General features: G+C 42.1%; 1 protein-coding gene across 3 annotated transcripts in view; it reads right to left on the reverse strand.

The window, feature by feature from the left end:
- The window catches only part of LOC127000389 (basement membrane-specific heparan sulfate proteoglycan core protein-like), a 155281-nt gene that overhangs the window by 45190 nt on the left and 82591 nt on the right, over positions 1–27500 (reverse strand). For all 3 annotated transcript variants that reach the window (XM_050864068.1, XM_050864070.1, XM_050864067.1), the window contains exon 3: positions 26138–26277. In XM_050864068.1, coding sequence (XP_050720025.1) covers positions 26138–26277 — 140 coding nt within the window. The remainder of the gene's footprint in view (positions 1–26137; positions 26278–27500) is intronic.

A 27500-nucleotide genomic window follows, 5' to 3' on the forward strand; every position in this document is an offset into this window, starting at 1 on the left:
TCCTTCCTCCCTCCTCCCTTTTCATTCTTTCTTTCCCTTCTCCTTTTCTCTCTTCCTTTCTTTACACTTCTTCATAACTATTCTCTTCCTCATTTTTCCTCTTTATTTTCGCTCTTTTCTCCCGCCTTTTGCAACTCCATAAAAGGGGAAAAGATTCACACCAAGGAAATAAGTTGTTTGTCATTTTTTCCCTCTGTTTGCTCTTTTTTCCCTTGTAGTTGTATAATTGAATCTCTCATAACGCGAGGGGAAAATATATAAAGAGATAGAGGGGAAAAAACGTTCTCTTTTATTATTTTTTAGGGAAAGAATTTTTACTGTAATAGTTTAGCGGCAGGGAAAAAAGGGGCTGCTGGTGTTTCTTTCCCCCTCTCCATTCTCTCTCTCTCTCTCTCTCTCTCTCTCTCGCACACTCTGACCCTTTTGTGTTTGTCTTGTTGGAGAGAGATAGAGGGAGGGTTGTGTGTGTGTGTGTGTGTGTGTGTGTGTGTGTGTGTGTGTGTGTGTGTGTGTGTGTGAAAAAGAGCGGGTGAGAGACCAACGCTAAACTTACGCACACACACACTCACACACACACACACACACACACACACACACACACACACACTAATAAAAACCATCTGTTATAGTGATTTTATTGTACGTTCCTGATTCTTCCAGATGTCGGAAGGCGAGCCAACTCTCTCTCTCTCTCTCTCTCTCTCTTGCTCGCTCGCTTGTTTCTTTCAGAGCTTTTTTCATGCCTTTGTCTGTCTCTTCTGCTCCTCTTTTTAATAATCTTTTTTTGCAGGACATTTTCGACGCGGAAAAGAGAGAGAGAGAGAGAGAGAGAGAGAGAGAGAGAGAGAGAGAGAGAGAGAGAGAGAGAGAGAGAGAGAGAGAGAGAGAGAGAGAGAGAGAGAGAGAGAGAGAGACACGCAGACACACACACACGCACACAAAAAATCCTCCCATGCTCTAGTGGCCATTTTATTTTCTTTTTTTTTTAACCCCTTGAGCTGTCTCCTTATCTTTCGAAATAAACATAATAATCTGCATTAGGTCACAAAATCTACCCTTCCACCCATCATTTAACTCATTCATTACTCCACTTAGTCATCCACCCATCAAACCAACCTTTCTATCCATGCGTCCATTCCTCCATCACCAATTTTCCTTATTCTTCCATCCACTAAGGCGATACTGACCCTTCCATCCATCAGTCTATCCATCTACCCTTTTACTGTCTATTGTTTTCACCTAATCAACTATTTATCAAACACAGCTGACTCCTATTCTTCTATTCTTCCATTTATCAAGCTCGATACTGTACTTTTCTTCCATCCACCGTTTACTGGGCATTCTATTCACTTATTCATTCGTATATCAACCTCTTTTTCTGAGTATTCCTTCTATCCACCTTTTCACTATCCACTCTGTGCACATTATCATCTATTTGTCATACCTTTTATTCGACTCATCCACCTAGCCACTCTTTACTATATTACTCTTTCTTCATTTTATCAAGGCCTTTCTCTGACATTTCCATCCACCCCTCCACCGACCTTTCCATTCATCCACCCTTCCCTCTATTAACCTCTCAACCTTTCAATACAGGTGGAATGATACCTGGGATGCTTTTCATTTTTTCATGTGATTATGCATGGACCGGCAGCATCCCCGTGGGCCAGCGTTTGGGTTATTCAAGCATCAATGTTCAATGTTTTAATTCTGCCGTTCATGTTATATTGAGCCTTTCAAAACCTTTCAGTTCCCGTCGTGATGAACTGGCGAGAATGGTTTGTTTGTGCCTTGCCCTATGCCTCCTCTGTCTGTCTGTGTATTTCTCTAACTCTGTCTGTATCTCCCTCTGTCTCTCTGTCTCTCTTTATCTATCTCTCATCAGTAGCAAAGAAGGTTATGTTAAGAGTATTTGTTGTGTTATGGTTACTACTACTACTACTACTACGACCACTACTACTACCACTCCTACATTAACAGTCATCCTTCCAGTATCAGCATCAGGGTTGGAGGTAGCAAGATTACAGCCCAGCAATAATAATCAGGAATAACCGGGATCAATAATTATCATTTCGCCTCGTTGGTCACCTTCGAAGAGCCGCCCTAATATTGGAACTGTCACACCGTCTCTACCACGCGTTCGTAGCATAATAAATGAGGATGGAAGTAGTAGTAGTAGTAGTAGTAATAATAATAATAATAATAGTAGTAGTAGTAGTAGTAGTAGTAGTAGTAGTAGTAGTAGTAGTAATAATAATAATAATAATAATAATAATAATAATAATAATAATAATAATAATAATAATAATAATAATAATAATAATAATAATAGTAGTAGTAGTAGTAGTAGTAGTAGTAGTAGTAGTAGAAGTAGTAGTAGTAGTAGAAAAAAACGTATACATGTAAAATAGAAACACACACACACACACACACACACACACACACACACACACACACACACACACACACACATACATTCAAACACAAAAACAAACATATAAACAAAAATTCCACGCACAAGCTACACACCTTCCTAAAAATCCCAAACTTATGAAGGTCTAATGAGAGAAGAGAGAGAGAGAGAGAGAGAGAGAGAGAGAGAGAGAGAGAGAGAGAGAGAGAGAGAGAGAGAGAGAGAGAGAGAGAGAGAGAGAGAGAGAGAAAGGAAAGAAAATAACCTAAAGAAGACTTGAACTTTATCAAAACAACTTTTCTCGTGAGGATGTAAAATCAACACACAATTAACCTGACTAAAGAGAGCCAGGTAACCGTGAGAGGGAGGAGGCAAAGTGAGAGGAGGGGAGAGAGGGAGGGAGGAAAAAAGAGTGGTTGGGGGGGGGAGGGAAGGACAGAAGGAGGGAGACACCTGTCCAAATACCGGAGAGAGAGAGAGAGAGAGAGAGAGAGAGAGAGAGAGAGAGAGAGAGAGAGAGAGGTTCCATGAGAAAGGGCAGCTTGAAAAATACAGAAAATAAATAAATATTGTCTTGAAATGAATATATGTAAGGAGAATCAAATGAAAAAAAAGGAAGGAAAAAAAGAAAGGGAAAGAACATAGCAAGAAAAAAATGAGAAATGAAGAAAGAGAGAGAGAAAAAAAGAGAACCTATGAATGACAAAATAAACAGAGGAAAGGAAGAAAGAGAAAGAGAGGAAGAGATTGATAAGAAAAGGAAGGTACGGAACAAAATGTATTGGATGAGACGGAAATAAAAAAAAAGAAAATGAAGAATGTAATAAAGGAGAAGGAAAGAAGAGAGAGGGAAATGGATGAAGCTAAAAAGACGGAAAGAGAAAGGAAAAAAGGGAACGAGGAGGAAAAACAGACAGAGAGAATCGAATCTTTAAGCTAGGGAGGAAGTGAGGAAGGGGAGAAAAAACAGCCGAAGAGGAAGAGAAGTGGAGAAAGAAAAAGGAAGGAGGGTGAAAAGAAAGAGGAAGAGGGACGATAGTGGCCAAAAAAGGAATAAATAAACAAAAACCTGAAACTAGTGGGAAAACAAAGGGTAGAAAAAAGACCAGGAGGAAAAGAGAAAGGGGAGGAGGAAGTAAGAGAGAGAGAGAGAGAGAGAGAGAGAGAGAGAGAGAGAGAGAGAGAGAGAGAGAGAGAAGTTAAATAGATGTCAGCCTCTCTTTCTTTATAATTCTTTCGTTTGCAAGTTGTGAATGAATGTTTATGAAGTTCTGTTGATGTTTTACGAGTCGCCTGTGTAGAGAGAGAGAGAGAGAGATTCACTTTTCATCTCTCTCTCTCTCTCTCTCTCTCTCTCTCTCTCTCTCTCTCTCTCTCTCTCTCTCTCTCTCTCTCTCTCTCTCTCTCTCTCTCTCTCTCTCTCTCTCTCTCTCTCTCTCTCTCTCTCTCTCTCTCTCTCTCTCTCTCTCTCTCTCTCTCTCTCAGACAGTGTTCCAGCTGTCACCGGAGGGGGAAAAAACATATCTTCTCTCTCTCTCTCTCTCTCTCTCTCTCGTATTTCGTTGTCTAACGTATATTTTGCACTATTTATTTTTCTAGTTTCAGATAAACGACAACAACAACAATAATAATAATAATAATAATGATATGAATACTAATACTAACAGTAATAATAATAAAATAATAATAATGACGATGATTTTGATGATAATACGCTCATATGACTCTGGAAGGTTAGCGTAAAGGTCTCTCATTGATGACGTTGCGACCTTCTATTGGCGCTTCGCAAAGGTCTCGATGTGTCAATCAGTAATGGTGTGCAGGTGTATGTGTGTGTGTGTGTGTGTGTGTGTGTGTGTGTGTGTGTGTGTGTGTGTGTGTGTGTGTGTATCTTTGCCTGACCTTTCTCGCTATACTGTTACGTTGATACACGAAAATAATCTACAAATTAACTGATGAAAAGGTGTAGATAGGAAAGAAACAAAGGACTCGGAGAAGGAAGGGAGAGGTATAAGGTGTGAGAATGATGGGGTAGGTGAGAGGGTAGTGGTGGTGGTTGTGATAGTGGTGGTGGTGGTGGTGATGGTGGTGGTGGTGGTGGTAGTGTTGGTGGTGGTGGTGATGGTGGTGGTAATAAAATAAAGTAAATATATAACACGCTAAGTAAATTTAAAAGACCAATTTGTTTTCCGTGTCTTCTTTTTTCGTTTTTTTTTTCATTTAAGTAAAGTTTTGTTGAGTTTTCTCTCGCTTCTAATTGCATTTCTTACCCTCCCTTTTCTCTCTCTCTCTCTCTCTCTCTCTCTCTCTCTCTCTCTCTCTCTCTCTCTCTCTCTCTCTCTCTCTCTCTCTCTCTCTCTCTCTCTCTCTCTCTCTCTCTCTCTCTCTCTCTCTCTCTCTCTCTCTCTCTCTCTTTCTTTCTCTTTCTCTTATGTTATTCAAGTTATGAAAATATTTATTCTTTTACTCCTTCCCCATGTTTTCATTTTGCATTTTCACTTTTTTTCTTATCTGCTCTTTCAACAAACCACTCCTCCTCCTACTCCTCCTGCTCCTGCTCCTGCTGCTGCCCCTCTTCCTCCTCCTCCTTCCTATCCCCCATCCCTTTCAAAAATTTCCTTCTCCTCCATTTCACATCATCCTTCATCCATCTCTCCATCTTACCTCTCGCCATCTCCGTCCCTCCTTTTAATAATTTCCTCCGCTTTTACCTCCCTCTCTCCCTCCTTCCCTCTCCCTCCCCCTCCTTCCCTCTCCCGCTCCTCTCGTTCCTCTTACAGATTGATATTCTGTGCGTGGTGATACTGAGGTTAAAGGGGGGAGGGGAGCAGGAGGAGGAGGAGGAAGAGGAAGAGGACAGATTTTTGGCGCTTTGTGTGTGTGTGTGTGTGTGTGTGTGTGTGTGTGTGTGTGTGTGTGTGTGTGTGTGTGTGTGTGTGTGTGTGTGTGTGTTTGATTATATATTTATATCTAATTCATTTCTGACTGTGTGTTGGTTTTGGTATTTGAGATGAAATGATTAACCTTTGTGATAGAGCGCAAAGAAGGTAATTCATGTCATCCTTTTTCTCTCCCTCCTCTTCCTCCTCCTTCTTCCCTTCTTTGTTTTCTTAATTCCTTTTTACTCCTCCCGATATTGCTCTTCCTCTCATCTCTTTCTCTTTTTTCACTAATATCAATACTTCTTCTATGTCTCCTCCTCTTCTTCCACCTTCTCCTCTTCCTCCTGTTTCTTCTCTTCTTTGTTTTCTTTATTCCCTTTTCCTCCTCCCGATACTGCTCTTCCTCTCATTTCTTTTTCTTTCACTAATATCAATACTTCTTCTATGTTTCCTCTTCTTTTTCTACCTTCTCCTCTTCCTCCTCTTTCTCTATCTTCTCTTGTTTTCTGTATTCCTTTTTCTTCCTTTCAGTACTGCCCTTCATCTCTCTTCTTTCGCTTTTTTCACTAATATCAATACTTTTTCTATGTCTCCTCCTCTTCTACACCTTCTCCTCTTTCTCCTCTTCCTCCATCTTCTCTTTGTTTTCTGTTTTCCTTTTTCCTCCTTTCGGTACTGCCCTTCATTTCATTTCTGTCTCTTCATTCACTATTTCCAATACTTCTCCTCTTTTTATTTCGTCTCTTCTATTTATTCCTCCTTCCATCTACTTACGCTTCCTTTTCTCCTCTTCGTCTTATTCCTCCTTCCATCTTCTGCATTCTTTATCGTGTCCCATTTCTTTATCTTCCTCTTCCCGTGCTTCTCCTTTCCTCAGTTCTCAATGCTAATACCACTAAATATTCCTCGTTAACAAAAAGAGTAATAACTGTGTCTGTTTCCTTCTCTCTTTCTTGTCAAAATAACAGAACCTTAGCAATCCCTCCACCTCACCCAAGCGAAGGCAGACTAAGTAGTTAGCAACCCTCTTCCCATTCTCTCTATTGGCCGCTCCGGAATCTCTCGTTTTCTGTGAACCATTAGCGTTGTGGGTTAGGTATTACTGCGTTGTTTTTTTATGTTTTGTTTAAGATGGGGAGAGTGCGCTTCGATTCTCTGCGGATGATTGGTAAGCTGTGGAAGAGAGAATGGGAAACTGACCGCCGTCTCTTTTCCTCTCTTCCTTCCTGTCTATCTGTCTTCCTGTCTGTCTGCTTCTCTCCCACTCTCTCTCTCTGTATTACATTCTTTGTCTTCACGTATCACTTAACAGTTTTCCTTTTAATATATTCTCTCATTCGTGTTTTTAACTATTTTTACATTACTTTTACTTCCATCTGTTCTTAGTAATGCATTCTCTCTCTCTCTCTCTCTCTCTCTCTCTCTCTCTCTCTCTCTCTCTCTCTCGGCACAACTGAGGTCTGAATCCTTTGTAAGACGGTCTAAAGGGTTCGGATCCTAAGTGAAGCTCGTGTGTTGGCCTCCATCCCGCTTCTTGTTTTATACCCGTGCTTTTTTTTGTTTTGTTTGTGTGTATTAAGTGTTTGTTGCCGTGCTTGCCGATGCTCCTTTGTTTGGTTCTGCTTTCATGGACTTGTTTTTGTGGTACTCTTTTAACTGCCGTTTGTTTCTTTATTAATGTATTCCGTTTGGTTTGGTAATTTTCGTCGGTTATATTTATTTTCTATTCCGCTTTGGTTTTGTGGTCGTGGTTTCTTACTCTCGCATATCGCAATTTTCTAAGGTAGTTTTGCGGTTGGATTTTTTTTACAGTATACATTTTGCCGCTTTTAGAGATGCATTCCACTATTATTAAAGGAGGAAAATCAAGAAGAATGGTAAAGTAGAAATAAAAGAAGGATTAAAGAACCATGAAAGAGAAAAAGCAAGAAGAAACAAAGTTAAAGTGAAAGACAGAATATGAAAATGAAAACCATGTCAAGAAAAATGGCTAAAAAAGAAGAAAGAATATATCCTTTAAAGAACACACACACACACACACACACACACACACACACACACACACACACACACACACACACACACACACACACACACACACACACACCTCCCCTTCCCCCCCCCCACACACACACATACACACACAGACGTACTTGTAAATGTATCTGTGAAGAGGTAACGTGGGAGGGAGTAGAGGGAGGGAGGGGAGAGAGGAGTTGAAAGTGGTGAGGGGAGTGAGAGAAGATGAAAAGAGGAATGGAAGAGAGGAGAGGAATGGGAGGAGAGTCGGGTTGCGAGAGATAGGGGAGTGAGTCGGAATGAAAAATAATATTAGCTGGAAAATGAGTGAGAGAATAAAAGAGAGGGTAGAGAAGATGACAAAGGAAGAGGTTGTGAATAATTAGCGGAAGATAAGGAGAGGATTGGGAGATTGAAAGAGGAAGTGAACGAACAAAGAAGAGCGAACAAGGGAGGAAGATGATATTGAAGGTTCAGAGAAAATTGAGGTAACGAAATAAAGGGAGAGAAAAAGGCAAGAAAAGGAGAAAGGACAAAATAGGATAAGGGTAGGAAGGGAAGGAGTGTGAGCGAAGTGAAAGTGGAAGAGAAAATGTGAGATGAGGAGAAGCCAGAAGGGATTTGAAAGAGATGAAGGGAAAGAGTGTGGTGGGAATGGGAAAAAGAAAACTGAAGGGGGAGAGAGGGAGGTAAAGAGACTAAATGGAAGATAGAAAGAGAGAAGAAGAAGGGAAGGAAAAATGGAGCACAAACAGTAAGCTTTAGCCATTATTTTCCTCCCACACTTGTTATTTTCATCTTTTTTTTACCTCTTTCCCCTGTTACTTTCTTTTTCCTTCTCTCCATGTGACCTGTTCGCCCTCGTCATCACACCCTCACTTTCTTTTATTTCCTTCCCTCGTCGCACCGTGTTCCTGTCCGGCAAGTTGTTGTTTTCATGTTTTTTTCCTTCTCACTTTCTAGTCTCGTCGGCGGATCATTTTGTTTTCTTTTCTTATTTCCTGATTTTTAGTTATCGTGTTTTTGTTCCCTCTTTTTTTATTAGTTTGCCTTTATGTATAAAAAAGTGTGATTATGTTTTCTTTTTTGTGTGTGTTTGTTTGTTTGTTTGTCCGTTAGGAAATTATAAAGCTACACGTTATTTATTGGAAGGTACTGGCTGGCAGTCATGATTCTAGCACGTGAATAAATATAGGTGATTGAATGACACACACACACACACACACACACACACACACACACACACACACACACACACACACACACACACACTTACGCACGTACTACTCCCACGCACACAAAACTCTTACGCACACATAACTTTCTAAATTTTTCGTAAGTTCACTAAACACTCACTTTCAGCGTGGCACAACACAGCCATTTTTCTCATCTTATTGTTTACATTAGCATATAAACGGTGTGTGTGTGTGTGTGTGTGTGTGTGTGTGTGTGTGTATGAGAGAAAGATAGAGACAGAGGGACACACACACACACACACACACACACACACACACACACACACACACACACACACACACACACACACACACACACACACACACACACACACACACACACACACACACACACACACACACACACACACACACACACACACACACACACACACACACACACACACACACACACACACACACACACACACACACACACACACACACACACACACACACACACACACACACACACACACACACACACACACACACACACACACAGGCACCACCGTTCTGCCCAGCTGCACCTTAATGCTTTGTATCGCCAAAGTTGTTCTTGTGAAGGCAAACCTGACATTAGCTGCCCAATACACCATCACACTACACTACACTGCACCACACCCACTACACTATGCCCATTACAATACAGCAGCAGCACCTATGAGAATATACTACTCCATCCTTACACCTATAAACTACTTTTGTCTACACTTTTTCACTTAACTAAAGAGACAGTACACTACACCATCACATTACATTGCATTACATCATACCCATTACACTATGCCCATTATAATACATTGGCTACGCAACGGCTTTTATGATACAATACACCCCCCTTACACCTCTTCAATTTTCCCACTACACTGTAAACTCTAGAATCGTGAGTCACTACAATACGCTATCTGTAAGAAATCAATGCTACCTGTCTAACTATTGACACTACATCCTTTACCCTTTACACTATCCCAAATACAGGTAACCCACTACAGTACGTTTTTTAAATACACCACACTCTATCCCCTACTACCACTTCACAAATCTAAACCCTCTCCTTTGTTATATTTCCGCTACACTGCACTCACTACATAACACTGTATACCATTTTGGGACTCAGTAACGCCTCTTCGGTGAACCCGCGTATCCCTACAACTAACGAAATTCCCTTACTATTACGTTGACGGCACCCACTCCATCACCACTCCATCACCACCATATCACCACTACGCCATTACACTTCAGAGCACCACACCACTCACCACACGTCCATTCCAGCGATACTGATGCTTATACTTTTAACTGTATTTATAGGATGAGAGAGAGAGAGAGGGAGAGGGAGAGGGAGAGGGAGAGAGAATAGCGAAAAACAAAGATAAAGGCCAAACACACACATCAAAAAGCAGGAGCGAAGATTAAGGGCACTGGGCACGATACCTAATTTTCGTTGTGCTTCCAGAAAAACACCGAGTCTATTGAGGATGAGATTAAAGCGCCGGGCATACCTAACGAGGGCGTGGCGGCGCACCTGAGGGCCCCGTGCACCTGGCCGAGACGTGGGTTCTGGGAGACTAATATTTAATAAGACAATGAAACGCTGATGAGCCGAGTGACCGCCGCCTCTTCCCTCATTCTCTTTAGTCCCTCCTCCAACACAGAAAATTGAGGCGGAGCGAAAACGAGGTAAAAAACTTAGAGAGAGAGAGAGAGAGAGTTCGAATTAAATGTAGCATATAATATTTTATCCTCCTGTTTGTCCTCTTAAGTGAATGTATCATAAATCATAATTATGGAAATTTTACTTGAGATCGTCGAGATTGAGGAGGAGGGGGAGGAGAAGGAGGAAGAGGAGGTGGAGGGGAAGATGGAGGTGGGGGTGGAGGAGGAAGAGGAGGAGGAGGACATAAAGGGGAAGAAAGATATGGATTTCATAGGATTTTATGTTCCATGTGCTTTATATTGCCCTCATTTCTATTATTATTATTATTATTATTATTATTATTATTATTATTATTATTATTATTATTATTATTATTATTATTATTATTATTATTATTATTATTATTATTATTATTATTATTATTGTCTTCTTTGGTGTCTTCCGAGCATATTGCCTCCTTGTTATCATTAATTTGCGATTTAGAATGACCTTTCCTTCCCCATTATGTTTTCTCTCTTTATCATTTCTCCTTGTCATTTTTACGTATCTCTTTCTCTCTTGTGCAACACGTCCCCCCACCCCCCCTCACACACACACACACACACACACACACACACACACACACACACACACACACACACACACACACACACACACACACAAAGGGTAGCATTCATCAGCGTGTGTAATCAATTTTCCCGTCCGTAAAACAAGTCATCGGTAACCGGATCAATACGACTAATCCGGCTACGGTCCCGCCTTTTATACAAGTTTCCCCGTAAAGAATACAAGGTTCCTTTTTTTGTATTTTGAGTTCCATTAGAAAGAGAATGGAAAAGCTAATCTCTGTTCCTCTCTCTCCTTCGCTCTTCTTTCCTCCTCCTCCTCCTCCTCCTCCTAGTTCCCAAATCAATTATCGTACGAATTTAAAAAAAGAAAGAAAGATGTGAAAATGAAAAAAAAAAAGCGGACAAGGTTGAGATTGAAATGTGGAGTTTCTTGTTTTCTGTTTGTTGTTTTACGCTGTTTTGTTTCTCTGTTTATTTTCGCTTCGTTCATTTTGTTTGGCTGTGTTTGATTTTGTTGTGTGTTTATATGTTTTTCCATTTAACCAAGTGTATTTCTAATGAATTTTAATGCCTCTGTCTGCCTCTCTGTCTATATGTCTGTTTGTCTATGTATGGGAGTTTATTTGTGTGTTCGTCCATTGTTCCTTCTTTACCTTTGTCTGTCTGCCTCTCTCTCTCTCTCTCTCTCTCTCTCTCTCTCTCTCTCTCTCTCTCTCTCTCTCTCTCTCTCTCTCTCTCTCTCTCTCTCTCTCTCTCTCTCTCTCTCTCTCTCTCTCTCTCTCTCTCTCTCTCTCTCTCGCACACATAAGGGGTTTCAGATCCTCCATCATTAGCATGTGAATTCCTTTTGCTCGCTCGATATCTTTTCAGGGACTCGAGTTGAGCGGCTCGTTGTGTCGATATTTATGGCGGAAGCTGAGACTGAGGCGGCGGCATTGGTGGTGGTGGTGGTGGTGGAGCTGGTGGTGGTGCTGGTGGTGGTGGTGGAGCTGGTGGTGGTGCTGGTGGTGGTGGTGGTGGTTCGGAGATGTTTGATCAAATATTTTTACCGTCACTTATTTTCTCTCGTCTCGATTCTTGTAATTTCGTCTTATATTTCCTCTCTTCCTTTTCCTCCTTGCCTATATTGAGTGCTGATAATGCTGGATTACACACACACACACACACACACACACACACACACACACACACACACACACACACACACACACACACACACACACACACAGGTAATTGGGCTGTAAATTAAATGTGGCTTGACCGCTCCGTAGAGTTTTACACCCTTTCTTCTGGAGTAACTTCTGCACTCCTTTCTGTCTGTCTGTCTGTCTGTCTGTCTTTTTCTATTTCTCATCCCTTCACACACACACACACACACACACACACACACACACACACACACACACACACACACACATGACTATATAACGGCCGACCCACGTGTACATGCCCCGGTAATGGATGATTGATACACACCAGACCGGGCCATCAAATAATCAGTCCATCGTTGTTATAATTTATGCGACGAGACTTGTGGTTTATTTATTGTCTGTATTTAACGGGTCGCCACAGCACGAGGAGGACCAGGATGAAGAGGAATATAAATAGAGAATGGAGGAATAGGTGGAATAGGAAGGTGGTGAAAGAAGGAAGATGAGAAAGAAGAAGAGTTAGTGGTGGTGGTAATGGTGGAGGTTCAGGGGAATAGAAGGAATATAAATTACTTGATGAAGGGCAGACGAAGAAAAAGGAGCTGGATAAAGTTGAATGAAAGAAAGACAAGAAAGAGTGAGAGAGAGTAAGCGAGAATGAGAAGAAGAATATAAAGAAGGATAAAGAACTGGAAACGGATGAGAAGGAAAGTAAATTAGAACCAGAAAAAGACATTAAAGAAGGATAATAATAGAGGGAATGCAAAAAGAGGAAAAGAATGATGAAGAGAAGAAGAAGAAGATGAAGAAGAAATGAAACAGAAAAAGAAGAAGAATTTAGCCAAGAGAAAATGCAGTAGGAAACGAAGGAGGAGAAGGAGGAAGACAAGCAGTGAGATAAGAATAAGAATAATGTAAAGGAGAAAGAAGAGGGGGAGGAGAAGGCGGAAGAGGAGGAGGAGGAGGAGGAGGAGGAGGAGGAGGAAAGCGCTGGAGAGGACTGAGAAGCAGAGGGGAATGTGGGAACGCTTGTCAATTTCAATCTTGTAAGAGGAGCAGCGCTTGTCTGGTTCCTCTCTGAAATATTGCTTGAGTCTCGCATAGAATGTTGAAAATAGGAGGCTCTTGACCTTAGGGCTGACCGGGAAGCTGTCTCTCTCTCTCTCTCTCTCTCTCTCTCTCTCTCTCTCTCTCTCTCTCTCTCTCTCTCTCTCTCTCTCTCTCTCTCTCTCTCTCTCTCTCTCTCTCTCTCTCTCTCTCTCTCTCTCTCTCTCTCTCTCTCTCTCTCTCTCTCTCTCTCTCTCTCTCGAATGAAAGAGAATATATAGAAGGTTACTATAAAAGGAATTAGTGAAGTAAGAAGCTCGTTATTTGAAGTGTTTCACAGAGATAATTGAATATCATGCAATTATCAAGAGAAGAGAAAAGCAGCTGCAATAACAACATTGATCATGGTATCGGCAATGGTGCAAGAAATTCAGATATTAATTCAATATCTGAGAAAGACCTCGAGAAGCAGAGCTGTAGAATAACATTAGAGGCATCACTAACATCGTCATCACCACCACCACCACCACAATCACCTCCACTAACTAGATATCACCAACGAGGGAGAGATAATAAATGAAGAGCAACAGAAAGAGCAACATAGAGAGGAACAGGACCGCCATCTACATAAACCGACTACATAATGATCATCTACATCACCGACTACATAAATGATCTATCTTCAGGGGTAATTAGGATGAAATAATTAAGTGGACCACAAACAAATATAACGAGAAGATGATAAGAAAAGAGCAACAACAACAACTAAAGCACCATCACCGCCACCACAAGCGCCACCTACACTAATAACTCTGAAATGAAAGAAGGAAAAACATGTCGACTACCAGTATCACACGAAAAGAACAGAAATCAGGAATGGAAGGCGAACAGGAACACCACCACCACCACTACCACCCCCACGACCACTCCCACCACGAACAACAACAACAGAGAGAGAGAGAGGTATCTTTACGAGCAGACAAGGAAGAGAATCTAATTGAATCTTTTACAAACATCACAAGAAGAACGGAGGGGACGAAAACACCAGCGGGCGGATAATAACACCAACAGTAACACCACCACCCCAACCCCCCCCCCAACGCCACAACGAGATATCTTTAAGGGCAAACGAGGAAGAAATTAACCCGTCCTGGACCATTACAGCTGCGTCGCCTTGGAATGCTGTAATGAGCACAATCTGGGGACACACTTAGCAGACGGGGAGGCGGAAGAGGAGGAGGCGAAGGTGGCGCTGGAGGAAAGGGGATGGTGCTGAGGGAAAAGGGAGAAGGGAAAAGAAAAGAATACGTAGGATAAATAAAAAGAATAGAATAAGAAGATGAATTGGATAAAGAAATAGAAGGAGAATGTTGAGCAGGAGGAAGAGGATGGTGATGAGGGAGGAAATGGAAGAAGAGAAACTACAAGAATATGATGGATAAACCGAAATGCAGAGAATAAGAATAAAATTAAAAGAAGAAAAAGGTAATAGAAAGGATTGGACGATGAAATTGGAGGAAGATGTTGATGAGGGAGGAGACAGAAGCGAAAGAACAAAAGAAGAAAAAGAGAAAAAGAAGGAATCCGGAGAAGGAAAAAAGAAAAGACTGAGATAAATGAGAAGATAGAGGATGAAGGGCATGAGGAGAAATAAAGAGAGGGAAGGGATATAGAAAGATAATGAGTAAAAGGCAATTAGGGAGGGTGATAGACGAACACACACACACACACACACACACACACACACACACACACACACACACACACACACACACACACACACACACACACACACACGTATCTGGAGCATCTTGGAGTTACAATTAAACGATTCTTGGTGGTCTTGGGATCGTGAACCTAAAGAAGAAAACAGGAGGCGGAGGAGGAGGAGGAGGAGGAGGAGAGAAGAACTATCCCACCGCCTCTTCCACCACCGCTTCGCCTCCGCCGCTGCCGCCGCCGCTAAAATCACTGGAACGCCGTCCGGAAATAATTGAAATGTTGTATCGCGGGAATATACGACTACAGATAATGAAAGCGTATTGCCGCCGCTGAAATACGAGCCGGAAATAAGTAAGGTTTCGGAAGGGATCGCTCGCCAAAATATAAGGTGAACGATAAAACGGATGCGAACATATGTATATCTGCGTGTGTTTGTGTGTGTGTGTGTGTGTGTGTGTGTGTGTGTGTGTGTGTGTGTGTGTGTGTGTGTGTGTGTGTGTGTGTGTGTGTGTGTGTGTGTGTGTGTGTGTGTGTGTAAAAGATAGATAGGCAGGAAGATAAATGATAAGAAGAATGTGTGTATGTGTGTAAGACGGATAATATGATAGATAGATAAGTAGATAGATAAGTAGATAGATAAAGAGACTGTGTATGTGTGTTTGTATGTAAGTGCGTTTATATGTATGTGTGTGTGTAAGCTATGTGTATGTGTGTGTGTGCCTGTGTGAATGGACCGTATTGGCTATACAGGCAGCGACACGTGTGGCCACTCAACTCCAAGCTGAATTTTCCATAGAGTTCAAGTTATAGACTAGAGTGCATCTGAGGCTGTCTCAGGGATACACGGCCATGATGCCGATGTCGCCCCAAGCCGATGATTGCACACACTTCATTCCTACCCGATTTCAGTTTTTCTCCATGTCAAATAGTATAGTCAGGAAATCGGGTAGGAGTAAAGTGCGTGCTGTCGTTGGCTTGGGGCGATGGCTGCACCAAGGCCTTGTATCCTGGAGGCAGCCTCAGCCGCACTCTAGTACATAACCTGAGTTCTATGGAAAGTACTGCTTTGACAGTTCACTGAGTGGCCACGTGTGGCGCTGCCTGTATAGCTAATACGGTCCATTTTTGTTTGTTCGCTTGTGTGCGCATGTGTGTGCATGTGTGTGTGTGTGTGTGTGTGTGTGTGTGTGTGTGTGTGTGTGTGTGTGTGTGTGTGTGTGAATATGGACGTATTAACCGGATTTCCATTCCTCTATATCCGGGTTGGGTTTCAGCCGCTCGCACTCGCTTATACAAATTTTATCACACGAAGATTATTCAGATTAGCAAGAGTGTTTTTTTAATAGTTTTTTTACGTTTTTGAATGGTCTGCGGAGTAATTTGCATTTTTCCTACTTATTAATACGAAATGATAAGCATATTTTCCTTATTCCAAATCCTATCATGATGTTATTTCAGCATGTTATAATCACCTTCATCATCCCCATTTTTGTCTTTACTTAATTTCCTCTCTCTTCCATATTTTTTTAACTTTAGTCCCTGCATCAGTAAGGTAAAACTAATGAGGCTCCACGCTGGCTTAATACCTTGCTTGCCTGTTTATGTATTAATGTTAGAAAATGCCTGTATGCAATTGTTTAATGTATGTGTTTGAAATGTATATTCGAGTATTTATGGATATCCTTAAAATGTTGATTAGTTTTCCCCGAGCACTCAGTCTGAACAGTCTCGTATATATGTTCGTATGTTTGTGTCCATTATGATCGGGATGGGAACTTTTTTCTCCTTTCCTCTTGTCCTACTGCTCTTCTCTCTTCTCTCTCTCTCTCTCTCTCTCTCTCTCTCTCTCTCTCTCTCTCTCTCTCTCTCTCTCTCTCTCTCTCTCTCTCTCTCTCTCTCTCTCTCTCTCTCTCTCTCTCTCTCTCTCTCTCTCTCTCTCTCTCTCTCTCTCTCTCTCTCTCTCTCTCTCTCTCTCTCTCTCTCTCTCTCTCTCTCTCTCTCTCTCTCTCACACACACACACACACACACGCACACACGCACCAATTTGCCCTTTTCCTCTCCTCCCTACCTTCCCTGCCCCCTTGTTCCCTCCCTGCTCTTTCCCTCGCTCTCTCTCTCTCTCTCTCTCCCTCTCCTCACTCTCTTTCTCCCCGTCTTCCCTTTCCTGTTTCCCTCTCTCCCTCTCTCTCCCTCTCTCTCTCTCTCTCTCTCTCGCTCTCTCTCTCTCTCTCTCTCTCTCTCTCTCTCTCTCTCTCTCTCTCTCTCTCTCTCTCTCTCTCTCTCTCTCTCTCTCTCTCTCTCTCTCTCTCTCTCTCTCTCTCTCTCTCTCTCTCTCTCTCTCTCTCTCTCTCTCTCTCTCTCTCTCTACATATATTCTTTCACAGTATTGATTTCTATGTCTTTCCCTTCTTTCGTAGTCATTTACATAATTATATATTTTTCTTATTTTTCAGTGAATTTTTATCCTGATTAAAAAGTAGAATATTTGTTTTTTCTCCGATTTCTAAAACGAGTATGTGCAAGGGATGAATATTTTTCCTTTCAATTATTTTCATGTTTTTTCCGAGATTCAATTTCCTTTCCTCTGTTGTCATATTGTTTTTCCTTATGTCTTCTCTCTCATATTTTGTATATTTTTTGCTATATTTCCTTCCAATTCCTTTTTTTCTTATTCTTCTTCCACATTGCATTGTGGATCGTCATTTTTTCCTGTATTTATATTTTTCATCCCTCTTTTATTTTTTTTCCTTATTCCTCTTTTTTCCTTTTGTTCTTCTTTTTACCTTGATTCGAAAAAACATCTGACACCAATATTTTCCTGGATGAAATATTTAAATTCTTTCCACATTCATATCTTTTCCATAACACCATCATTTTTCTTTTCATATATTCCTTCGTACATTTCCTCTTTCCTCTTTTTCACATTGTTTTCCCTCACCCAAATTACACCGAGAACCGAGTATTTTTCCGGCGGGAGTATTTTCCCTGTGAATTATCTTCCTCACACACCCGCGAACATGTTCCTCGCCCCAGTTATTTCCCTGCAAAGAGTATTTTCCTCCTCAAAAATTTGCCCCTCGCCGGCTTATTTTTCAGAATATTTTCCTCCCGCGGGCGAGAATACTTGTTACCCTCCCTCGCGCGTGCCTCTGATTATTCTCACTTGATATTATTTTTCTCCATTGATGTTATTTATTTTCCCTCCCTCCTTCCCCCCCCCCCCCGCGTCCCTTTGTGTCCTCGCGTGTTCCCTTCTGTTCCTTTCTTTTCTTTTTTGTTATGTCACATTCTCGCCTATTTAATGTTTGTTTTGATATTTTCACTAGTTGGGTGTTACTACTACTACTACTACTACTACTATACTACTACTACTACTACTACTACTATACTACTACTACTACTACTACTACTACTACTACCACTACCACATATGAGCTTTAGAATTTTTGTAACACCGAACTTGTAAAGGAACACACACACACACACACACACACACACACACACACACACACACACACACACAGGTGCACACACGGTTTAAGGGGGGACTATTTTGGGATCGGTTACGTTCTCCTAAATGAGATCTGGAGATGCGCCAGAGTAACCCAGTGTCTGCGCCGCCCCTGCCTGTCTGTCTGCTTCTTTGCCTACTTAAAGCGTCTGTCTGTCCGTCTGTCTTTGTCTCTCAGTCGCTTTGTTTGTCAGTGTGTTTCGGTGTCTTTCTGTTTACTTGTTTGTCTGTGTCTTTCTTTGTCTCTTATTATCTGTTTTTCTGTGCATTTTCTCAGTCTGTTTTGTGTTTGAATGTTTGCGTGTATATCTGTCTGTCAGTGTGTGTGTGTGTGTGTGTGTGTGTGTGTGTGTGTGTGTGTGTGTGTGTGTGTGTGTGTGTGTGTGTGTGTGTGTGTGTGTGTGTGTGTGTGTGTGTGTGTGTGTGTGTGTCTGTTTTCTGTTAGTTTTAATGTGTGGATCTAGGTCCTTAAATGTTTGTCTCAATGTGTGTGTGTGTGTGTGTGTGTGTGTGTGTGTGTGTGTGTGTGTGTGTGTGTGTGTGTGTGTGTGTGTGTGTGTGTGTGTGTGTGTGTGTGTGTGTGTGTGTGTGTGGGTACGTTTTTGCGGCTCAGGAAATAAATAAAAAGCGTGCCTGTGATAAGAGTAGCAATTTAAAGGGTCACTTCTATCTGGTGTTTGTTTATTTTCCTCCTGATTCGTTTGTTTTTCGTCCATCCAAAGCTGTTTCCTGGTTTTATCTATCGATCACGCGCCATATCTATTTCCGAGTCTATTATTATTGCTATTGTTTCTTCATCATTATTATTTTTGTTATTATTGTCGTTATCATGATTGTTTTTGTTTTTGTTGTTCTCGTAAATTCGTGTTTCTCTCAAACTTGTTTCTTTCCTTTTTCCTCTTCTCTCCATCTTCCTCTTGATTCCGTTTGCTGTTCTTCATCTTCCTCCTCCTATTGTATTTCTCTTCGATTTCGTCCTCTTCCTTCTCCTTCCCCACCTCCTCCTATTCTTTATCTTGCTGTTTCTCTCTCATGTTCCCTTTTCCTCCTTTTCCTCGCCCTCCTCTTCGTTGTCTTCATCCTCCTCCTCTTCTTCGTTTCCTCCTCCTCCTCCTCCTCCTCCTCCTCCTCCTCCTCCTCCTCCTTCTCCTCCTCCTTCTCCTCCTCCGCCTCCTCCTCCTCAATACTCTCATGTCTCCTCAGATAATCTTACGCCTCAGTGTCTCTGTATTATAATTATATTTGCATTATACTCTCCCTTGAGCCTTCTCTCTCTCTCTCTCTCTCTCTCTCTCTCTCTCTCTCTCTCTCTCTCTCTCTCTCTCTCTCTCTCTCTCTCTCTCTCTCTCTCTCTCTCTCTCTCTCTCTCTTCGTCGAAACTTCTTTTCTTTTTCTCGAGTCTGTCATAAATTGTTTCTCGCCATCTTCACCACAGAAAGAGAGAGACTAGGGACAGACAAACAAAAAAAGAAGACAGCCAGACTGGAAAGTAGTTGCGATATATCTCACTCGGATTAACCATTCTTGCTGCCTCTCTCTCTCTCTCTCTCTCTCTCTCTCTCTCTCTCTCTCTCTCTCTCTCTCTCTCTCTCTCTCTCTCTCTCTCTCTCTCTCTCTCTCTCTCTCTCTCTCTCTCTCTCTCTCTCTCTCTCTCTCTCTCTCTCTCTCTCTCTCTCTCTCTCTCGTAGATCAGATATTGTCAGGAGAAAGACGAAGAGGAGGAGGAGGAGGAGGAGAAGGAGGAGGAAGAGGAGGAGAGGAGGAGGAGGAGGGGAACAGGGGGAAAAATGAAGGAGGAGAAAGATTAAATGAACACGGAGAAGAAGTTACAGATCAAGAGAGAGAGAGAGAGAGAGAGAGAGAGAGAAATGTCATAGCCTCATCACACACTTGTATTTATTTTTTTCTCGACCTTTCCTTAAATTCTCTTTGTTGCACTTTTTTATTCTTTTCATCTTCTCTTCCTCCTCCTCCTCCTCCTCCTCCTCCTCCTCCACGGACACACATCTTGGACACAGTAGCGCAAGACTGTCACTCCTAAACACACAATTTGTTCTCTAAAGTTACGTTTGAAAGGGTTTGGCCACACTAAAGATAAAAAATCTCTCTCTCTCTCTCTCTCTCTCTCTCTCTCTCTCTCTCTCTCTCTCTCTCTCTCTCTCTCTCTCTCTCTCTCTCTCTCTCTCTCTCTCTCTCTCTCTCTCTCTCTCTCTCTCTCTCTCTCTCTCTCTCTCTCTCTCTCTCTCTCTCTCTCTCTCTCTCTCTCTCTCTCTGTACTTTTCTCTAAATGTTTGAGAAGTATATTGTGACACGGCTGGACTGCGCCAAAAATACGATAGCCCATAAAATAAGAGAGAGAGAGAGTAGAAATATATTGGAGACAAAATTCCGGTGGTAAAATATATCACTGTGGGCTTTACACTTAAATATAAAAAGCGTACAATACAAAAGAGAAACGAAGGACAAGGAGCGATTTTGAATTTCATTTAATATTTATGGTTTAATAATCACCCGTGAAATTATGTTGGCTTATGTCTATGGAGGGCAGTTTCTGTAAACCAAACACCGCTTATTACCACCTATCCCCGCAATATATGAATTTATCTCCCTATCTTCAAGTTATCTATCGCATTGGCTTCCTCCGCATGACTGCCAAACCTATTTCACTCCTCTATTAGTCTAACAATTCTTGCCTGTCTCTGTTCAATCTGGCCTCATCCAACTTAATCCTGTTCTACTTGTTCTTCCGTAGTTTGGTATTAAACCTGAATCACGTCTTATCGCACCCTTTGCGTTTCTATGGAATATAATGTTAAGCGTTTAAACCCGTCTTGATATGGCGAGTGAAAAAAACCCTCCTCAGCATAGATTGTAACAAAAGAATGTCACTTCCATTACACAAAGACCAAACCTGCTCATGAAAATCGATGTGCAGTAAATACCAGAATCTTCATTATTTTTTTTTTTATTTTTTTTTTTTTACAGCAAAGGAGACAGCTCAAGGGCACAAAAAAGTAAACATTAATAAAAAAAAAAGCCCGCTACTCGCTGCTCCTAAAAAGAATCCAACATCTCTCTCTGTATCTCTCAGTAAGATGAACAATACTGCGCCGGATGATCTAGAAAACTCACCACAGTCCAATAGAATAACGAGAAGCAAAATATCATGAAAATTAAAGTGCAGAATCAATACCATCGTAATCATCATCATCATCACCCACATTTTTCTCTTTGTTTTCTCCGTCTGCGTCTCTGGTGTGTCGCCGAGGACCAGGGCAGAGACAGAGGCATTAAGACCGCAACGCACGGCCAGTACTACACGCCCGCCTGAGAGGTGTCAAGAGAAAGCTGGCGGACGACAAGGATTATACGCCTCCCTCTCCTCCTCCTCCTCCTCCTTCTCCTCCTCCTCCTCCTCCTCCTCTTCTTCTTCGGCCCCCTCCTCTTCTTCCTCCGTTTCCTCTCTTTCTCCTCCTCCTTCCCTTCTTCTTAATCGTCTTCTACTTTTCTTTCTCCATTTCTTACTGGTTTTCATATTCTCTCTCGTTTCTTTTTCCTCTTTTTTTCTCTTCCTTTATCTTATTTTGTTTTTACTTTCCCCATTTATTTATTCTGCCTCCTACCCCTTTTCCCTCTCCTCCTCTTCTTCCTCCTCCTCCTCCTCCTCCTCCTCCTTCTCTTCGTCCTCCTCCTCGTCGTCACCAAGCGAGGCAGGTCAGGCCGTGGGTCAGTGGAGATCAAAGTGTGACGCCACGAAGAGGAGACAAAGGGAGGAGGAGGACGAGGAGGAGGAGGAGGAGGAAGAGGAGGAGGAGGAGGACGAGGAGCAGGAGAGGAGGAGGAGGAAAAGGTGGAGTTTAGAAACGGAATAAGATCAGGAAGGAACCTTAAATGTGAGAATATGATAATAGAGAGATTAGGTAATGGAATGTGAAGGAAGATGATGATGATGATTGGAAGAAGAAGGAGGACGAGAAGGAGGAGGAGGAGGAGAAGGTGGAAGAGAAGAGAAGAGAAGAAAATGAAAGAAATGAAGAGAAGAAAAGAGAAAAGAAAACTGAAAGGAGAACATAACAGGACAGGAGGATAGAAAAGAAAAAAAGAAAAGAAATGAAGAGAACAGAAATAAGAAAAGAAAATTGAAAAGAGAACAGGAGGAAAGAGAAGAAAAAAAGAAGAGGGCCGTAGAGAAAATAAGAGAACAAAGGAAATCATAAAGTTAGATTAAAAGAAAAACACTAAAACATTAACGAATTCGATGATAATGAAGGACGGTTTGATGATGGTGATAATGATGAAAATAATGACAATAATAATAGTAATTGTAAACATAATAAAGATGGTGATGATGATGAAGAAAACAATAATAGTCAACGCATTCCAAGATTCCGAAACGCATTCCAGTGAACCGAAATAAAATCGAGGCCGAACCGAAACATTTGAGGCTTCGAACTCTGATTCAAAACAATTATCTTGACCACCGAACCTTAATAGGATTCCTCACTGCTTCATCTCTCTCTCTCTCTCTCTCTCTCTCTCTCTCTCTCTCTCTCTCTCTCTCTCTCTCTCTCTCTCTCTCTCTCTCTCTCTCTCTCTCTCTCTCTCTCTCTCTCTCTCTCTCTCTCTCTCTCTCTCTCTCTCTCTCTCTCTCTCTCTCTCTCTCTCTCTCTCTCTCTCTCTCTCTCTCTCTTCCGTGTCTTTGTTCCATATTTTTTTTGTTTTATCTCTTTCTCTTTCTTTCCATTTTAAACTCTCCACTGTTTCTGTCCCCTCCTCCTCCTCCTCCTTCCGTAAATTCTTCTTCGTTCTTCTCTACTTTCCCCTCTCTCCTCCTTCTTCCCTCTTCTTCTAATACCTCTTCCTCCTCCTTTAATTCCTCCTAACACTTCTTATCGCTCTTGTTCTTCCATACTTCTGCTCCTCCTCTTCTGTTCCCCATCTTCCCCTCCTCTTCCTCCTCCTCCTCCAACTGAGCTTCCTCCTAACACCTCTACCTCCACCTCTTCCTCTTCCTCCTCCTGTACTTCCTCTTCCTCCTGTCTCACCCTTCTGTTCTCCTACAACCTCTTCCTCCACCAGCTCCTCCTCACCATCCTCCTCGTCCTCCTCCTCTTTCCTCGTCCTTATCCTCCACCTGCATCACCTCCTCCTCGTCCTTGTCCTCCGTCTCCTCTTCTTTCTCCTCTCTCACCCTTCTGTTCTACTCTTCCAAACTCTCCCCTCCTCCTCCTCCTCCTCCGCCCGGCGCGTGGCTAGGGAAGAGGTAAGCCACTTTAAGGTCTGGGAAGGGAAGGCTTCGTGAATGATCCGAAACGCAGGCGAACCGGATTCACTTGTTTTGAGTCCCTTTATTCCTCCGTCTGTAATAAAATTCTTTCTTTCCCGCCTGCTTGTTTTTTATTTGTTTTTCTTTTTTTGTGCTTAGTTTTGTTTGGTTGAATTTTTGTTTGTTTTATTCGCATATCTGTTTTTGTATCTCTTCCTTTGCCTCTATTTGTCTGTCTGTCTATCTCTGTGGATATGTCTGTCTCACTTTCTTTGTCTTTCCCTATCTGATTCTCTCTCTCTCTCTCTCTCTCTCTCTCTCTCTCTCTCTCTCTCTCTCTCTCTCTCTCTCTCTCTCTCTCTCTCTCGATTCATTAAAGATAGAAACAGTCACAGATTAAAAGACAGGAAGCAAAACATAACGAGAGAGAGAGAGAGAGAGAGAGAGAGAGAGAGAGAGGTAATAAGCGTTTTCTCAGCGTTTTTTCTCTTGATTTTTTTCTTAATTCTTCATAAACCGATTTTCCGCACATGAATATCATCTCTCTCTCTCTCTCTCTCTCTCTCTCTCTCTCTCTCTCTCTCTCTCTCTCTCTCTCTCTCTCTCTCTCTCTCTCTCTCTCTCTCTCTCTCTCTCTCTCTCTCTCTCTCTCTCTCTCTCTCTCTCTCTCAACATTTATCTATCTATCTATCTATCTATCTATCTCTATCTCTTTTTACTATCTATATTTCTATAATTTCTTTTCTTTCCTTCCATTCTTCATACGTCCAAAAAGTTTCATCTAATAAAACCTCCAGCTTTCTCCTTTTTTTTCTTTCTCCTCCTTCTCTTCCTCTTCCTCTCCTCATTGCCTTCCTCATTCACCTTCATTTACTTCCTTTTCCTACTCTTTATCAACATTTGCATCAGCCTACCTTCTCTTCCTTCTTCTTTCCGTCTTCCACCACCATTTCCTCCTCCTTCTCCTCCTCTCCCCTCCTCCTCTCCCTTCCTCTTCTCCCCTCCTCCTCCTCTTCTTCCTCATCCTGTCATCCCTCGGTCTCGGTCTAAGCGGAGAAAAAGAAAGAGAAGGAAAAATGCAGAGGAAGAAAGTCAGTGGACAAATTGGTTTAGTATCTGCCCGATCATTAGCGTGTTTGCATAACCATTAAGATTCTCTCTCTCTCTCTCTCTCTCTCTCTCTCTCTCTCTCTCTCTCTCTCTCTCTCTCTCTCTCTCTCTCTCTCTCTCTCTCTCTCTCTCTCTCTCGCGCCATCCATCACTTCCTTCCCAGACACTTTGGTGAACAATTTTCCAATTTCTCGCTTCATTCGATTAATAAAACTCTCTCTATTTTGTCTCGTCCATGAGTAGCGGCGTGCATGATTAATGGAAAAACTCCCGCCCCTAGAGAGAGAGAGAGAGAGAGAGAGAGAGGTGGTGAATCCTTTGGGTGGTTGGTTGAGGGCAAATGTCTAGTCTCTCTCTCTCTCTCTCTCTCTCTCTCTCTCTCTCTCTCTCTCTCTCTCTCTCTCTCTCTCTCTCTCTCTCTCTCTCTCTCTCTCTCTCATTACCTGGGTCGGCCCGGATGCCAGCCAGTGTCTCGGCGCCGACGTAATATCCGTTCTCGGTCTCTTGTCTCTTTCCTCTGATAACCGAACCTGGCCCTCAATTTCCCCGCCAAACCTATTTTTCCCTTCTCTCTCTCTCTCTCTCTCTCTCTCTCTCTCTCTCTCTCTCTCTCTCTCTCTCTCTCTCTCTCTCTCTCTCTCTCTCTCTCTCTCTCTCTCTCTCTCTCTCTCTCTCTCTCTCTCTCTCTCTCTCTGTATTCGTTTCTGTCTCTTTTATTCTCCTTCTCGCTCTATCTGTTTCTGTCTATATCTTTCCCTCTGTCTGTTTTGTCTTGGTGTTTTTCTCCTTCTATGTGCTTTTATTTTGTGTGTCTCTATCTTGCTTCTGTTTTTTATCTTCGTATTTTCTATTTTTTGTGTCTGTTTTCTATATGCCCGTGTCTCCTTTCTTTAATATTTTGTGACCATTTTTTATCTGGTTTTATATTCTCTGTTTTTGTGTCTGTTTTGTCTCTCTCTCTCTCTCTGTCTTATTTTCTCTCTCTGTTTTATTTTCTCTTCTTTCTGCCTTTTTTCTCTATCCGCTTTGTTTTTTATATATCGTTTTGTTCTTGTATCTCCTTCTTTTTATATCTTTTATTTCTTCCTCTACCTGTCTATATTTCCTTTCACCGTAATCACTTAAATAACACCTTCCCCTCTCTTCACTGTCACTATTCATCACCTTTTTCTCCCTAACACATCCTGGCATCACCCTACATACCATGAAGCTTCTCGTAGCACCCTTTCATTGTTCTATTTACTAGATTTTACTCTATTCCACTGATACTCACTCTGTCCTCACACCTATCCATTTCCTACCATTCATCACCCTGACATGCTTCCTTTCACCCTAACTTCACCGTTCACACTATGACGCCTTTTTTGCATCTTCTCATTGTTTTACTCGCTTTAGCTGAAGTATATTTCTCCCCGTTCCTTTGATACCCACTCGGTCCTCACAGTCACCCAATTTCCAACACTATCAACCTGGCATCCTCCCATTCACTCTGGCGTCCTCCCTTCTCCCTGACATCCTCCCCTTCACACCTCCTCCCTTCCTGGTACTTACCCTATACTCGCCGAGGTTGTCCACTATGCAGGAGAGCCTCGCCTCGCGCCCCGCCGCCACCGTCACGTTCTGGATGGTTTCGCCGAACTGCGGGGCGTCCTTGTTGCCAATTCCGGCGTGGATGTCGTTGCTGACGCTGGCTGTCGGGGGAGAGGGAGATGGTGGTGGTTAGTGAAGGAGAGAGAGTTATAGGGGAGTTAGAGGTTAGAGCTGGCTGTAGGGAGAGAGAGAGGGAAAGTCAGGTCAGTGGTTAGTGAGGTAGAAAGTTAAAGGAGGGTTAGTGGTGATTGTGAAGGGATTAGAGGTTAGAGGGGGACCGGAAGGAGAGAAAGGGTGGTAGTTAGTGAAGCAGAAACTTAGAAAAGATATAGAGATTGCTTTGAGGGGAATTGTGAATAACAGAAGCTGGATTAGATGGAGTTGTCTCAGATTGACAGGATGAGGTCAGATTAATGAAGCAGATATAGTAAGAGGAGAAATTAAAGCTGCGTTTAAGAAGTTGTGGGAGAGAGGACGTGGGTTAGAGGAAGATTGTAATGGAATGTAAGGTATTGTCGACAGTGAATCGGAGTTTGCTATGAATGAGTTAGAAAGAGAATATGGTTTAGAGGTACGAGGGTAATGGTTGGTGAGATACATAAAGATAATATGAAAAAAAATAAGATAGGAGTTAGAACTATTTTGAAGGTGTTTTGATGGGGGTTGAGGTTGATGAATTAGAAAGGGAGAAAGACGTGAATTAATTGTTGTGAAAAGTGGGGCGAAAAGTTTCTGAAAGAGCAAGATAAATAGATAAACAGATAGATAGCTTGAGAGAATAGGAAGAGGAGGAAGAGGAAGAGGAAGAGGAGGAAAAGGAAGAGGAAGAGGAGGAAGAGAAAGAGGAGAGGAAAAAGAGGAGGAAGAGGAGGAAGAGGAAGAGGAAAAAGAGGAGGAAGAGGAGGAAGAGGAAGAGGAAGAGAGAGAGAGAGAGAGAGATCCATCCATCCACGCCGCGCACTGCAGCACTACATTGTAAATATTAATACACAGACAGTGAATTTATTTGCGCCATAATGTTCGTCTAATTAACGCCAAGACTCTTTTTTGGTGTTTTGTTGCCGTGACTGTATTTTAAAGATGAGCTGTGCCAAGGAGGGAGCGAGAGGGGTATTATATTTAATTCTGCTTAGCTATCTTGTTGTTGTTGTTATCGTGTTTGTTTTTGTTGTTGCTGTTGATGATAATGATGATGATACTACTATTATTGATTTCATTGTTGTTATTCTTATTGATGTTGTAATGAATCCTATCAATTCCACTATTACTACTACTACTACTACTACTACTTCTACTACTACTATAATTACTTACTGCTACTGCT

The sequence above is a fragment of the Eriocheir sinensis genome, chromosome 18, assembly GCF_024679095.1.
Source record: "Eriocheir sinensis breed Jianghai 21 chromosome 18, ASM2467909v1, whole genome shotgun sequence".
In the NCBI taxonomy this organism is placed as follows: Eukaryota; Metazoa; Arthropoda; class Malacostraca; order Decapoda; family Varunidae; genus Eriocheir; species Eriocheir sinensis.